Genomic DNA, 16,006 nt, shown 5'->3' on the forward strand with positions numbered 1-16,006 from the left:
CTTCTCACTGCGGTGGCTTCTCTTGTTGCGGAGCACGGGCTCTAGGTGCGCGGGCTTCAGTAGTTGTGGTGTGTGGGCTCGGTAGTTGTGGCACACGGGCTTAGTTGCTCCGCGGCATGTGGGATCTTCCCGGACCAGGGCTCAAACCCGTGTCCCCTGCATTGGCAGGAGGATTCCTAACCACTGTGCCACCAGGGAAGCCCCAAGATCATTCTTTTTAAAAAGTATTCCACAGTGAACTTAGCTTGGGCAATGCCGTATGTATCATCTTTCTGTGGGTTTATAGAGAGCGCTGAGACATTCAAGGCTCTGAGAAGGACTGCAGTAAGGATGCCTATTTAACTCAGCCTTTCTCAAACTGATCTACAACAGAACTCTTTCCCTCTCCACAGCTGTTAACATACACAGGGTATTTTGGAAATGCTCCCTAGAGAGTTAGCTCTAAAATTATCCTTAACTCGTTTTTATTGATGAAGATGCCGAGGCTCGGAGACAAAAATGGTTGCATAAGCTGAGTGAAAGGAACTTCAATCCCATTTTTCTCCTTTAGGACACAGTGATCACTTACAATGTTTCTTGTCCCATGAGGACTTGAAAACTTATTTTCTGCAGCCTGGAAGTTACTTGCTTCTAAGATTATAACTCTCATTTCTCTTTCCCAATATCTGAATTTTATCCTAAAAGTTCTAAAAATGATCTTTTCTTTTCTAAAAATGATCCTGTCCAAGTATTTCTTTGGCTTTTGTTTTCCTGACAGATGTTTCACAAGTAAGTAACAAAAGGCTCCAATTAACTTTTTCCAAGAGCCTCATCAAATGATGAAAGAAAAGTAGCAAATGAGTGTTCCAGTATATACCTGGTTTATGTCAAAATTATAATAATTCTAAAAGGGAGGGAATGGTGTCCTAATTTAAATAGACATTTATTGCTACACCATGAACTGAGTAAATTACTCAGAGTCTAGCAATGTATGTGTGCATTTCTGTTTTACTATTAGCTTTGAGCAGTTTTGAAGAATATAAATTTAAAATACTCTATAATTGCAATAAAATAAAGATTTCATAATTTTTCAAAAATAAAAGTAAAAATTAGTAAAAAGCTGTTTCAGAAAACTCCTTGTATGTTTGTTTATAATTTTGTTATTATCACCTGGCTTTTAAATCCACCTGTGTTGTAAGTTGTGAGATGCTTCTTTATGTTACTTTATCATATTAAGATTTATTTAGGGGGTCAGGGGACCTTGTGCATGTTCAGGGCTATACCCCTGAAGAGTGACATCAGAGGGCTGCACCCTGTTGGGGAATAGACCTTACCTAACAAGTCTAGCCAAAGTCACTAAACAGATACACAAGTGGATAAGCAAACAACAACAGGCACTGAGGGTGGGGAATCAGTACCCAGAGTTCCTACAATATGTTATCTAAAATGTTCAGGTTTCAACAAAAAATTTTGAGACCTGCAAATAAACAGGAGCATGTGATCCATCCACAGGGAAAATAACAGGCTTTGAGAGGGCCCAAATGTTGGACTTGGTAGAAAAAGACTTCAAAGCAATTATTATAAACATGTTCAACGAACTAAGAGAAACCAAGGTTAATGAATTTAAGGAAGGTATGATGACAATGCCTCCTCAGATATAGAATATCAATAGAGAAATGGAAAAAAAAAAAGAGGTAAGTGGAGATTCTGGAGTTGAGAAGTATCATAACCAAAATGAAAAATTCACCAGATAGATGGAATAGTAGGTTTGAGCTGGCAGAAGAAGAAATAAGCAAACTTGAAGATAAATCAATAGAAATTTTATGCAATTTGAAGAACAGAGAGAAAAAAGAAGGAAGAAAAGTGAATATGGCCTTACAGAAACAAGGACATTATTAAGTGCACCAACAATAAGGAGTTCTGGAAGAAGAGGAAAGAGAGAAAGGGAGCAGAATAATATTCAAAGAAAGAATGGCAAATCCCAAATTCTATTTAAATAAAACAGTGATCTACCCATCCAAGAAGCTCAACAAATTCCAAATAGGATAAATGCAAAGAGAGTGCCTCTCAGACCATGGTCAAAATGATGAAAGACAAAGACAAAGAGAACATCTGGAAAGCAGCAAGGGGCTGTACAACACACTTAGTAGACAAACAAGGGAACCCCAATAAGATTAATCATTGACTTCTTATTAGAGACAATGGAAGCCAGAAGGCAGAAGGAGGGCATATCTGAAGTGTTAAAAGAAAAAACTGTAACCAAGAGTCTTATACCCAGTAAAACTATCTTACAAGGATGAAGGTGAAATGGGCAGACAGGTAAAAACTGAGAGAATGTGTTGTTAGCAGACCTGCTTTACAAGAAATACCAGCAGAGACTCTTCAGGTGGAAAGCAAGTAATACCAGGCTGTAATTGGTATCCACATGAAAAAATAAAGATAATTATGTATGTAATCTACAAAAGAGTATAATTGCACATTTTTAGTCCTGACTGATTTAAGAAGCAATTGCATAAAGCAATATGTATGTAATTGTATTGTTGATCCTGTAACATACAGAAGTGTACAATACTTGACCATAATAGCACAAAGAAAATAGGTGAGGGCAAAGCTGTCTTGGTGTAAGGACTTAAGCAAATAACCAAATCATTAGAACCTTAATAAATCATATGGAGATGAAAGTTGCCTTATCATACTCCTGATTTTACAGGGAATATGGAAACAAAGAGAAAAAACATGGACTTTGGAGTCAGAAAATCTGAGTTAAGTCCTTGCTTTGAGCAACTGTTAGCAGTTTGAACTTGGATAAGCCACTAGCATCGTTGAGTCTCAGTTACTTGATTTATCAAGTGCAGTTAGTGGTATAATATCTGACCTACCTTCTTTGTCCCATTTATCCTTTTGAAGGATCCTAGCATGTGGTGCTGTACTGAAAAAGCTCATGGATTCACCAATGTGTGAGAATATTCCTATTTGTATCCCAAGCTGCAGCCTGCCAGCTCAAATCCAAGTTCATCTCCAAAGTCCCCCTTCCCTCAGTCACCACCCATAGATCTCCTTACTCTCATTCTCACCATCACCATCCCCCAAGGCAGAAATGAATCTTTCTTTACGTGCCTATGGCCCTTCATTGGCACATCTTTAATTGCACTCATTCCATTTTCTCTGAAGTAATTTGTTTTCATGAACTCTCTTCTCTTGTAGACTGAGGTTGCTGAAGGGAAGAAAGGTCCCTGTGTCTTTCATTTCTGTCCTCTTAGTAGACACTAAATAAAGGTAAATTACTGAATGCATTCAATCAGCATCAAGCCCTGGGGAGTCCTGCAGTACCTGTTTACCCTTCCTACTCATAAAATTATATTTTGTTTAAAAAATGTTGGCTCCAGCGTATTCCGGTTTTATCAAGACTTCTTGCAAATCATAGGCTTGTCCTTGCACTTGGTATATGGGGGAGGCAGGAGGAATGCTGTAAAGTCTGTGGAAATAAGAACCGCCTCAGAAGCATATCAACACAAATAGGCTGGCATGACATATTTCTTACTTTGGAGGCAGTGAAAATGTTGAGTAATTTTCTCTTCCACCTTCTTTCTGTATTATTTTGGTTTCCAAATTTCTACATTGAGCTTGTATTATTATTAGGGTGAAATGGCTGCTTGCTGATAATAAAAGTAGGCTGCAAGCAAGCTATGTTTCCATTTCAGAGCTCCTCTTTGCTGCCCCCCAAAGCAAGGGATACTCTACTTAAAAGCAATTTTCGTTTAGATTCTAAAAGAAAAAAAAAAGTTAAAAATTTCTCTCTAGCGGGCATTTAGGACAGTGAAGTCTGTAGGCTCGAGTTTTTTCTCTTGCCTGCTTTGCAATTAAACTCGAGAAAAACCTAAGAGGGGAAGTGAGGCGCAGGGTGGGGGGGCGGAGGTGGAGGTGGGGCGGTGACAGCCCCTGGGATGGGGCCGCACCAGAGCCCAGCGCAACTCGTGTGTCGTCACTTATTGGCTAGCAGGGTCCCGGACCTTGGCCAATCGCAGGGGGCCGGGTCGTCATGGCGACGGGGAGGCCAACACAGGCGCTGTGCCCCGGAAGCTTGTTCGCGGGAGAGCAGGGGACGATGGCTCAGAACCTGTACGGTCCAGGAGTCCGGATGGGCAACTGGAACGAGGACGTCTACCTGGAGGAGGTACGGAGGCAGTGGCCGGGCACGGCCCGCCCACTGCCCGGGGACTCCCCCGCCTGGCCTAAGTTCGGGCCCCTACTTGAGCATCCCAAGCCTCCTTTCGCACCCAGCACACACCCAATGTCCGTAAAATCCCAACTCCCTCTGAACGCCCTAAGAATCTCACTGGCTGACCCGCAGGTCTCACGCCCTTCTACTCTTCACGCGCGTCTCTTGGCCTCCCAAACTCTCAAGGCTCCTGCCTGTGTCTCTCCCTTAGTCTAGAGCCCCACTAAATTCCCTCTGTTCCGCAGAGACTTACAGTCTCCGAAGCTGCGGTCCAGGTGAGCAGGTAGACTGTAAGCAGAAATACTGCCCCCATCCCCCACCTTGTCCCACATCCCCTCCTGAGTGTCCCCGTAGCATCCCTTTTACTGACCTTATACTCATTGCCCTGAATTGTCCTATGGCGGTCTTAACAAGACCCTGGGCCATCCTTTTATGGAACTAGTTGGGTGGGGAGACACTTTCGGTGTCCATCATCATACAACTAGCAGAGACCTCAGTAGGAGGGGATATATGACCTCCAAATGTTACTCATCATTGTCACTGGTTGGAGTAATTATAGGTGATGTTTCTTTTTTGTGTCTTTCTCATTTTTCTAAACATTCCACAATGAAATAAAAAATAAAGTAATGCTAAAAAAAGTCCCCCATTTCCATCATGCTCACATTTCTTTTTACGTTCTCAAATTTTGCTCTTACAACTTGTCGTGCTTTGGACCTGAAAGCTCTCAGTATCTCTATTATTCAGGACTATTGCTGACCCTTTGGGTTTCATTCATTTTTCTCTTTAACCAGGAGCTCATGAAAGACTTCTTAGCAAAGAAGGACAAGGGACAACTTCTCATACAGAGAAACAGAAGACTGAAAGAGAATCTTCTGAGACCGGTAATTTTAAATTCAAGCGTTGTTTTCAAAAGTCTGTCAAATTAAATGTGAGAATATGTTAAGCAAGCAAAAATTCCATAAGTGAGTTGTCATTTGGAAAATACCAATTCTTCTCTTTAGATAACCACAATGTTTAAAATTCCCTAAGATTTTAGAAACATGAGAAGTTTGCTATTAATTTTATTCACCTGCATTTTCCAAATTAAGAAATGAATAGATTGATACATGCATAAGTAAAATGCCCTTTAGTTGGTGCTCAAGAAAATTTCTAGGAATGTTGAATAAGTTAATAATGGAATCAACCCATGAAATTTTTCATCAGCTTTATTTTACTTCGTTTGGGATTATCAGGGCCATTGATTTGGCAAATTGGGAGCAGATTGGTGGCAGGAAAAGGAAGAAGAAAGATTTCAGGAAATTCAAGTCAATCCCTTCTTAAAATAGGGTACATCTGCAGTGGCCTCGGCACTGGCTGTGAAGGAATTGCATGGTTTCTCTGAAAAACTCCTATTTAAATTGTAGATGCAGCTTTCCATATCTGAAGACGGATACATTCACTATGGCGACAAAGTGATGCTTGTGAATCCTGACCACCCTGAGACAGAAGCTGATCTGTTTCTGGGCGGGGACCTGAGCTTGTGTATGACTCCAGATGAAATTAAAGCCCATCTGAGTGACGAATTAGAGGTGCCCTGTGGCCTGAGCGCAGCTCAAACCAAGATCCCAGTTGGCAGAAACACTTTCACTGTTTTGTGGTAAAGATACTTTAATTTTAGGCTCATTTTCATCATAAATATCTGTTTTCACTTGCAATTTAAGGATGCCCTGGGATTAGAGCAGTGCTGCTTGGAGGCAAAGCTTATGTGAATATTCTCTGTGATTCTCATCTTGCTTTCGTATCTTGAGAATGATTGTCAAGGGGCCTTGACAATCCTGTTACCTTAAACATCAGGATAATGGGTAATTTGATTTCAGTTCACATCAGGATAATGGATAATTTGAATTCAATTCAAAATGCTTAATTCAAAAGTATTGCATCCAGGGAATTAAATTCAGAATCTGCCCAGAAGCCAAGTGGGTTTTCCTAATAACATTTCATAAGGCTTTGAGCTCATTTGAGTGCTTTCATTGTTTTTAATGCTACTCTGTTATTTCTACATCAGAAATATATAGTTAAGTGCAAGGTAGCAGTCCATGGGGATTTGCTGTTTTAAAATTAATTGTCCACTAAAAATGTACTTGAAATTTTGGAGACGAGCATTTAAATCCTTAGAGAATAGATACATAATTATTTTGGAATCGAGCATTTAAATCCTTAGAGAATAGATACATAATTACAATTAAAAGTCATTGCTTTCAGTTTGTTACTAAACTATGATAGCAAGTTTATATGACAGGGATATAACTAGTCCTTTAAGTCTTTAGAGTTTTCGAATACACATAATTTATGTTAAAACAGCTAAAAATTGATCACAGTTTCTGTTTCCTGGAAGATTAAGAGGGAAGAGTGTATTAAATGTCTACAAATTTGTTACCTTGCTTCTCTCTAAAGTTGTCAGTGTATGGGGATGTCATATATAGAATAGGGAATATAGTCAGTAATATCATAATAATTTTAAATGGCAACAGATGGTAAGTAGATTTATTGTGATCCTCTCCTAACGTGTATAAATATCAAATCATGATGTATACACTTAAAGCTAAATATAAGATTATATATCAATTGTACTTCAATTAAAAAAAGATGTCAGTGGACTTGGACCAATTCGTTAGTGTAGGACAGTATGACTTGATCATTCCACCCTAGGCTCACAAAGTGGGAACACTGTGTGTTCCGAGTGTGTTGGAAGACAGTGAGTAAGGTGCCAGCAAGACTTGGTAAGTGACTTATTTCAGTTATGGTACATGAATAGACATTACTAAGAAAACTATAAACCAAAGTGCATACACAAAAAATAGAGCTGCAGAATGATCCTAATACAGAGAGTTTACATTATATTAATTCTCCACTGACAGTGCAGCTGGAGAGGTCACTGGTCAGGTCCTTAGATACGGGCAGAACTTTCGCCTCGGGATAGCAGGAGGATTTGCAGACAGAATGGTAAGTCGTAATACTGCACGTGTACTTTGGACCAGTCATTTTTGTTTCCATGTGGGCTAATGGCTACTTACTGAAGTGGACAGAGAACTGTATGGGCATGGGCTCCATCTCTGGCCTCATTATGGTGTCAGCCTGCAGCTTTTCCGAGGCAGTCTGGGGCCAATTCTTTCCTTCTAACCTCACGAATTACAAAAATACATCCTTAAAAGCTAAAGAGTAAGGGGAAAAAAAAACCTCTTTGCAATGCAGCTGGTAAAAAGCAAAAATTTATACCACCTCCACTTGTAAGTTAAGTGATCAGATTATGTAATATTCTGACAGCTGTTTAATGTCACCAATGCTAACACATTTGCATAAATCGGGGAGCACAAGTCTTTGATCTTTACCTCTACCTTGGGAATTAGGCAGTGTAATAGAACCAGATAAATATGGATTTGAATTCCAGCTGAGATGCATACCTAAGGGTTGGGACTTTGGGTAAGTTATTTAACCTTTTTGAGTCTTTCTATAAAATGGAGATTATTTACTTACTACGTGTCTAAGAGCTTCACATATGTTAACTCATTTATTCCCCCCAACAAGTCTTTAAAGTAGGGACTGTTTTACCCCCGTTTTACTGATGGGGAAACCAAGGCACGGCCAGTTAAGTGACTTCGCTCCAAGTCACTTGGCTACTAAGGGGAAGAGCTGGTATTATATATAACATTTTTCATTGAATCAAAGATTCCGTTATTGTATGATGTGGCACCGTCAACACCAGCAGCATCATTATTACTTTCATACTGCCAAGGAATCAATGCTGGCAGATAAATTCTGACACACCATGGACGGTAAGCTGCAGCCTGATTTTAAATGTGAAAATGAGAGGAAATACCCAGTTGTTGAAAGAGGAAGTAAATCATCACTCTCTCATCCAGAGAGTAGCCCTACTAACATTTTAGCTTATTTTATAAAGGGAAAATCTTAAAATATAGGGAAAATTACAAGCATTACAACATTTAGATATTTTTTTTCTTTTCTTTTTTTGTTTCTCTCTTTCTTTTTATTTACCTTCTTTCCCCACCCCTCCCTTCCATCTCTGCTCTCCTTCTCTTTCCCCTAAATCATCTGTTCTTTGCCTGTTTGTTGACTTGGGCTTAAATACCTGCTCTTCCACAGATTATACAAGTTGACATGTTTGTTGCTAATATTTCCTCTCATTTGTTAACTTGGCTTTTAAACTGTAGTTGTTCTCATCTATTTTTAAGTAAAATCTATCAGTGCTTTTCTCTGTAATTCCTTCCATTGCTCAGAGCCTTTGAAGTCTGCTCCAAAGATATGATAAAAAGAATAACTTGTATTAATTTTTAGATGTCTAAACTTGAACTGTTGCTTAAGTTTATTCTTTCATCCACTTGGGATTTATTTTGATAGAGGCCTTGATGTGAACACCTAAATTTCCCCCAAATGACTAGTCAGTCATATCTGTGTTACTTCTTGAATAATTATTCCTTTCTTCACTGACACATGCTGCATGCATTAAATTATTATACGTGCCTTTCTATTTGGATCCTTTGAACTGGAGTTGTTTATTTTTATTCCAGGTCACTCTGATGACTTGTAGGACTAGTTCTTTATAATTACACTTCTTTGTCTGAATTATGTTAGGAATTAATCTTTCAGTCAAATGTAGTAATAATTTTTTTAAGTGCCTCTGCCCCTGTGGGGGGGGAAATCACTTGGTATTTTGATTGGCATTTTAAAATTAAGTAAGCTCACATTTTTAGTAGCTTTACAATATTTGTCCTTCTGAGATGTCTCTCTGTTTCTTCAATTATTCTTTTCTATCTCTCAGTAAAGTTTTGTGCTTTCCTTCACATGGATCTGACACTGATCTCGTCAAGGTTATTCCTTGGTATCTTCTATTTTGGAAGCTACTGAAGGTAGGTCCTTTTGACAGTTGCAGCAAAAATAGAAGATAGACATTGATTTTTATACTCATCTTGGATGAAATCACTTACTCTTATGAATTCAGGTTGATTCTCTTAGGACTTCTAGGTAGACAGTCAGCTCATCTTCAAATTATGACAATTTTATCTCTTCTCAAATTCTTATGCCTCTTATTTCTGTTTCTTGTCTTTGAATTAGCAATCTCTTTCAGGGTATTTATGAAAAATCTGTTGATGGTGGCCTTGTAGAGGCCTGATTTTTGTTCCTGATTTTCTTATTGTTTTTCTTTATATGAACGAAGCAACGTTTGTGGTTTGAGATAGACATTATTTTCCATTTGGTCTGAATGGCATTGTCATCCGCCCCATCAGCCGGGCCAAAGCCGCAGTGTATCCTGCACCCATCTTCCTTTCCCACCCACGTCCAGCTCCAGCTATTGTCAGGTCCCATGGCTCTTCCTTCACAGTGCAGTTCGGCCCGTCTTTGCACTCCCAGTGCCGGTACCTCAGTCCACGCCCCCATAGCTTCGTCCCTTTAGTCTATCCTGACTTCATCTCATACTGGCAGCGTGCTGTCAGGTCAATCCTTTAAAAGCTCAGCTTTGCTCACCTTGCACCTCCATTGAAAAGTCAGTAGCGGTGCCCCCATTGCCCTCTGCATGAAGCGCTGCTGTTCACTGTGGCATTTGAAGCCCTCTGTAATATGTCCCTACCCTCCCTGTCCACGCTCATCCACTCGGGCTCCCTGATACCACATCACCTCCTCCTCGGAGTCTTTCCTGAGCCCCTGGGAGAGCATGTGTTCCCATCTCTCCCCTCCTGTAGCTCTTTGCATCCCTGCTGGACGCCATACCTTAACAGATGTTTCCAATTTCTATGCTTAGTCATCCCTCCTGTTAGTTGGAAAGCTTCTTGAGGGCAGTACCTCATGTCTGCCTTCCCCAGAGCGCTTCATGACATAGCTTTGTATAGAAAAGGTGTTTAATGAAAACCGATCAAGATATGCAGAAACGACCTCCAGGTGCAGGGCGAAGGCGAATCAGTAAACGGCTAGCGAGGAACTAACATTATGGACATTTCAGCAAGATGGGGTGCTCCTTGGCGAAGTTATAGGCAACCAGAGAGCTGACATAAGTTCCAAGTGTGGACGTCAGTTCCAGAGGGGCCAAGGCCCCCTTGGAGTCTCACGTATGAATATCAGCTGTGCTGGTATTGGTTTTAAGAGCACTTCACTTCGTGCAATAAGTTTCATGCAACATTATTTATAATGAATAAAATATTGCTCCAGGCCTGATGTCCTGAAAAAGAGGAGGAGTCAGAATGGGAGAAAATATTTGCAAGCGAAGCAACCGACAAAGGATTAATCTCCAAAATATACAAGCAGCTCGTGCAGCTCAATATCAAAAAAACAAACAACCCAATCCAAAAATGGGCAGAAGACCTAAATAGACATTTCTCCAAAGAAGATATGCGGATTGCCAACAAACACATGAAAAGACGCTCAATATCACTAATCATTAGAGAAATGCAAATCAAAACTACAATGAGGCATCACCTCACACCAGTCAGAATGGCCATCATCAAAAAATCTACAAACAATAAATGCTGGAGAGGGTGTGGAGAAAAGGGAACCCTCTTGCACTGTTGGTGGGTATGTAAACTGATATAGCCAGTATGGAGAACAGTATGGAGGCTCCTTAAAAAACTAAAAATAAGACTACCATACGACCCAGCAATCCCACTACTGGGCATAAACCCTGAGAAAACCATATTTCAAAAAGAGTCATGTACCACAATGTTCACTGCAGTAGCCCGGACATGGAAGCAACCTAAGTGTCCATCGACAGATGAATGGGTAAAGAAGATGTGGCACATATATACAATGGAATATTACTCAGCCATAAAAAGGAACGAAATTGAATTGTTTGTAGTGAGGTGGATGGACCTAGAGTCTGTCATACAGAGTGAAGTAAGTCAGAAAGAGAAAAACAAATACCGTATGCTAACACATATATATGGAATCTAAAAAAAAAAAAGGTTCTGAAGAATGTAGGGCAGGACAGGAATAAAGACGAAGACATAGAGAATGGACTTGAGGACATGGGGAGGGGGAAGGGGAAGCTGGGACGAAGTGAGAGAGTGGCATGGTCATATATACACTACCAAATGTAAAGTAGATAGCTAGTGGGAAGCAGCTGCACAGCACAGGGAGATCAGCTCAGTGCCTTGTGACCACCTAGAGGGGTGGGATAGGGAGGGTGGGAGGGAGGGAGATGCAAGAGGGAGGAGATATGGGGATATATGTATACGTATAGCTGATTCACTTTGTTATACAGCAGAAACTAACACACCATTGTAAAGCAATTATACTCCAATAAAGATGTTAAAAAAAAAAAAGAGGAGGAGTGCATGAGATGGAGAGGGAGGCTGGGTTTGGTATTCCAAGGAAGGGAAAGCAGTTGCCGGTGATGTGAGGGCGGGTGGCCTCAGCCTCTGAGATGGCCTTTCTGAGGGAGAGGAAAGTTGAATGTTCTTGTACAATCCGTAAGAACAGGGTTTCTGAAAACTGCTTTTGAACACGCTGGCCGTCCAGCCTCTCGGATAGTTGTGAGGTAGTCCATCTGCTTGCTGTCGTTTTCAGTTATATTTATCAAGTGACCACAGGACCCTCATGAAGTCGTCTAAGAGGTCTTGGCTCCAGGAGGTGTACCTGACGGATGAGGACTCCTACCTGAACTGCTGGCAGGCGGCCTTCCCTGACCCCCAGCTACGCCTGGAATATGAAGGCTTCCCCGTCCTGGTGAGCGCAGCCTGGGGAAGGCAGACGTGTGGGCGGATGCTGTGAAGTGGGTGAGATTTACTCGTGTGTGTGAAATGGAGGCTTGTCAGGGCTCCGATGCCTTATATGCCTCACACATTTTCACTCTCTCTTTTTCATTTCTTTCTTGTTTTAAAAAAATATTTATTTATTTGTTTTTATTAAAAAATTTTTAAAAACCCTTCTTTTGGCTGCACCGTGCAGCATGCAGGATCTTAGCTCCCTGACCAGGGATCGAACCTGTGCCGCCTGCAGGGGAAGAGCAGAGTCTTAACCACTGGACCACCCGGAAGTCCCTCTTTTTCATTTCTAACTCAAGTTTGGGAGGCACCATTTTGCCCTGTGGCAGCATCCCACCTTGGTGTTTCTCGACTCTGGCGGCGCACAGAATCACCTACAGAGCTTCATAAAGATACCGAGGCCCAGGCTCTGCCCCTGAGATCAGGCTGAGAACCACTGCCCCGAGATTGTAAGGATGAGGACACTGCTTTCTTTCAGGCCTCTGTTAAGTCCTCATTTCTAAAGAGGCTGGGTAATCTGGGGGAAGCGAAGGACAGGGTGGGGCCGACGCACAGGTGAGCACGTTGCTGGACGTTTTCTCAGGAGCCTGGGCCCTGCGGACAGGAGCACAGTTCTGGATGGGAAGGCAGGTCTGGTGGGCACAGAGCTGTTTTGAGGACCAGAGGCCATGCTACTTGCTTGTGAGACATCCAGCAGACGGAGACTAAGGAGTTGTTGGAGGTTATTGGGAGAGTTACTGGATTTACAGCCAGGAAGGACTTAAAGAGTTGGCCATCCAGGAAGGGGCCCCCAGTTACGAGGCACTCTGAATCCACCTGACGCACTAGGCTTCTCTCCCGAGCTCTGTAGGCGGACCCAGGTTTGCAAGGGTCTTTCTCCCAGCACGGAGAATATACACGTGGTCCACAATGATGCGTGCTTAACAGATTTCCTCTCTTCCACTGGTCTTTGCCAAGTGTTGCTCCCCTTGGAATTGCCTCTCATTCCCATGATTTAAACTGTCAGTATCTCAGCTTCATTGTCTGTAAAGTGGGGATAGATGATGATGCCTAACTTACGAGGTTTTGTGAGGACTGAGCGGTTAGTACATTTACGGTGCTTATTAGAAAAGTGCCTGGCCCAGACAGCGCCCCCAAGCATTCATTGTTGTTAATTTAACGGTGGTTGTTCTATTGTTGCTGTCATTAGGTTAGACAGGTTGGGGAGTTCAGGCACTAGGAGCTCATTTCTCTGTTCCTAACTCAGTCCACAGCCCGAGGCAGGTCTCTGAGCCACATTCAGACACATCTGCAGAATGGGACATTTCATACCTGTCCAGCTGCTGTCCACATGTCAATACCCTCCAGTCAGAGACCATCAGGAGCGCCTGGGGTTGAACGAGTCGGCTTTATTCCTTGTCGCAGTGATGGAGAACGCGCACCATGGAAAACCGTGGGGCGTCTCAGTAAGAGGCTGGTATACATGGTGCGAAAGGATACATGCACCCCAGTGTTCATAGCAGCACTGTTTACAATAGCCAAGACATGAAAGCAACCTAAATGTCCATGGACAGAGGAGCGGGTAAAGAAGATGTGGTACATATAATACAATGGAATAGTACTCAGCCATAGAAAAGAATGAATTAATGCCATTTGCAGCAACATGGATGGGCCTAGAGACTGTCATACTGAGTGAAGTAAGTCAGACAGAGGAAGAAATACGATATCGCTTATATGCGGAATCTGAAAAGAAATGATACAAATGAACTTATTTACAAAACAGAAACAGACTCACAGACTTAGAGAACGAATTTACGGTTACCAGGGGGAAGGGTGGGAGGAAGGGATAGTTAGGGAGTTTGGGATTGACATGTACACTCTGCTATCTTTTAAATGGATAACTAACAAGGACCTACTGTGTAGCACAGGGAACTCTGCTCAATATTATGTAACAACCTAAATGGGAAAAGAATTTGAAAAAGAAGAGATACATGTATATGTATAACTGAATATGTTTGTTGTACACCTGAAACTAGCACAACATTGTTAATCGACTATGCTCCAATATAAAATAAAAAGTTTTAAAAATAAAATAAAATAAAATAATTAGAAGGAAAGGACAAGTTATAGAATTGGGGCTGTGGTTGGGAGATTTTAGTGAGGGTCTCAGGAAGCGGGGCTTTGCCCTGGATTGGAATCTGACCAGGAAGCAGGGCTGTCTCAGTACATCTTATCTATAGAGGGCAGGCCAGAGCACGACCAAAGCTGTCGTGAGTAAGGAAGCAGTAATCACTCCTATTCTCTGGGGGGGAGGAGGACATTTGGTATTTTGTGGCTTGGACAATGCTCGTGTTTTTGCTGTGTTCAGACATGATCACAAAGTGGTCTTCTTTTTGTCTTGACCCATCGTGGCCACAGCGTGGCCTTGTCTGATGTGGGCACCGTGTGAAATTGATTATATCCCACAGGAGAGCACTAAGGCAGAGCCCTGGCTGCCAGGCCAGTTCCCGGATGTCAGGGGCTGCTTTTCCCCATCTCACTTAGCTTACCTGAGTCAGGATTTTGAAATAATATGTCTTTTATTTTCTGATTATAAACAATATATGTTCACTTATGGAAAGTCAGAAAAGTACAAAAAATAATATGATGATTACCAGTAGTTCCATCTTCTAGAGAAAGCCACTGTTAGCATTTCTTTTTCCATGTATGTGTTTTTTTAATTTAGTTTTAATTTTTAAAAAAAATAGGACATCCGGAATATTCTTATTTTTTCCACTTAACACCACTGACCATATTTCAAGTTGTCAAAGATCTTCTCCAATATGACTTTAAATGATTGTATAATGTTTCACCATGTGTGTATCTATAATAATGTATTTATTAATCTATTACGGTTTGGCTTCTAGATTATTCTCTCTCTCTCTCTCTCTCTCTCTCTCTCTCTCTCTCTCTCTCTATATATATATATATATATATATATATATATATATATATAAATGAATATATACTATATTTCCAAATTTTTGCTTTTAGGAAACTGGAGGCCTTAATTCATAATTCAAATAACATACTCTCTTTATCTTTAAAGGCAAATGCAAAACTTCTTATCAATCACTGCCACACGAATCGGGGACTGGTGGCCCACCGGCATCTTTTCTTAAGGTATTGTATAGGAGGGTGCAAGAAAATGCCATGCCAGAGGGCAGGGGCTGTGAATATAGGCAAAGAAGTTCAATTTAAAGAGGATGACCACACACAGAAAAAGTCCTTTGATGACGAAATATCGCCACATAGAACTTTGATGGTGTGAAAACTCCTATTAGAGCCCCTTCTATTATACAGGTCCTTCCCCACAGAGGACTTTAGCTATAATGGGATCCTATATACCTGGTCCTTGCCCAAGTAGGCTGAGTCTTGTTGGCAAACACATAGTGTTTTAGAGAGCCCCCCCTCCAAGAGCTTTATATAGCAGTCTGTTGAATTACGTGCTTTGAGATGAACTTAACAGCTTACTGAGGGATGTAATTCCATTTCCAACCAGTGTTAATTCTTTCTTGCCCCAGTACCTATTTTGGAAAGGAAGCAGAGGTCGCTGCACACACATATCTGGATTCACACAGAGTTGAAAAGCCAAAGAACCATTGGATGTTGGTGACTGGGAATCCCAGGAAGGACTCGTCCACCATGTTGGACCTGTCTAAACGGCCGGCGGAGGACACCCGAGTCCTGGAGCACGTGGCGGAGCCGGGGACCAGGAACGCACCTGGCGCGCATGCGTTTACTCGTCCGATGTAGCTTTTACAGGAAATCTATCTCGGTTATGCCTCAAGCTATTCTTAAGGAAGGCACAGAACTCTCTGAACTTTGTATTAAAACAAAGGCTGTATTCGGATTATTGAATTAACGGTGGAGGTCTAGGACACAGGAAAAAACAAACAAAAAACCTTGCCTTGGGCCACAGCGCAGAAATGGTCTTTGAAAGTGACAGATGGTATTCCTTTGTTGATGACCAAATTCTGAAGACTCAGCTTCCTTTATTTAGACCCTACAGCAGCAGCTTCTGTAAGGACTGTAAAAAACT

General features: G+C 41.5%; 1 protein-coding gene across 1 annotated transcript; it reads left to right on the forward strand.

Moving 5' to 3' along the window:
• The first annotated feature begins 4,069 nt into the window (after positions 1 to 4,069).
• On the forward strand, positions 4,070 to 15,720 carry CFAP161 (cilia and flagella associated protein 161). Its single transcript, XM_029239317.1, has 7 exons — positions 4,070 to 4,153; positions 4,990 to 5,079; positions 5,602 to 5,834; positions 7,096 to 7,180; positions 11,750 to 11,908; positions 15,014 to 15,087; positions 15,489 to 15,720. The coding sequence occupies exons 1-7, from the start codon at positions 4,085 to 4,087 to the stop codon at positions 15,718 to 15,720; spliced, it is 942 nt and encodes a 313-aa protein (XP_029095150.1). The 5' UTR covers positions 4,070 to 4,084.
• Positions 15,721 to 16,006: the final 286 nt, after the last annotated feature.

Source organism: Monodon monoceros, unplaced genomic scaffold (genome assembly GCF_005190385.1).
Source record: "Monodon monoceros isolate NGI ecotype Baffin Bay Population unplaced genomic scaffold, NGI_Narwhal_1 Super_Scaffold_21, whole genome shotgun sequence".
In the NCBI taxonomy this organism is placed as follows: Eukaryota; Metazoa; Chordata; class Mammalia; order Artiodactyla; family Monodontidae; genus Monodon; species Monodon monoceros.

What these genes read in the sequence shown, in the direction of transcription:
- CFAP161 (XM_029239317.1), top strand. Translation starts at nt 4,085, where the DNA reads ATGGCTCAGAACCTGTACGGTCCAGGAGTCCGGATGGGCAACTGGAAC. An exon ending in AGGACGTCTACCTGGAGGAG is followed by an intron (nt 4,154 to 4,989) that starts GTACGGAGGCAG and finishes CTCTTTAACCAG; the next exon opens with GAGCTCATGAAAGACTTCTT. An exon ending in ATGAAGGCTTCCCCGTCCTG is followed by an intron (nt 11,909 to 15,013) that starts GTGAGCGCAGCC and finishes TTATCTTTAAAG; the next exon opens with GCAAATGCAAAACTTCTTAT.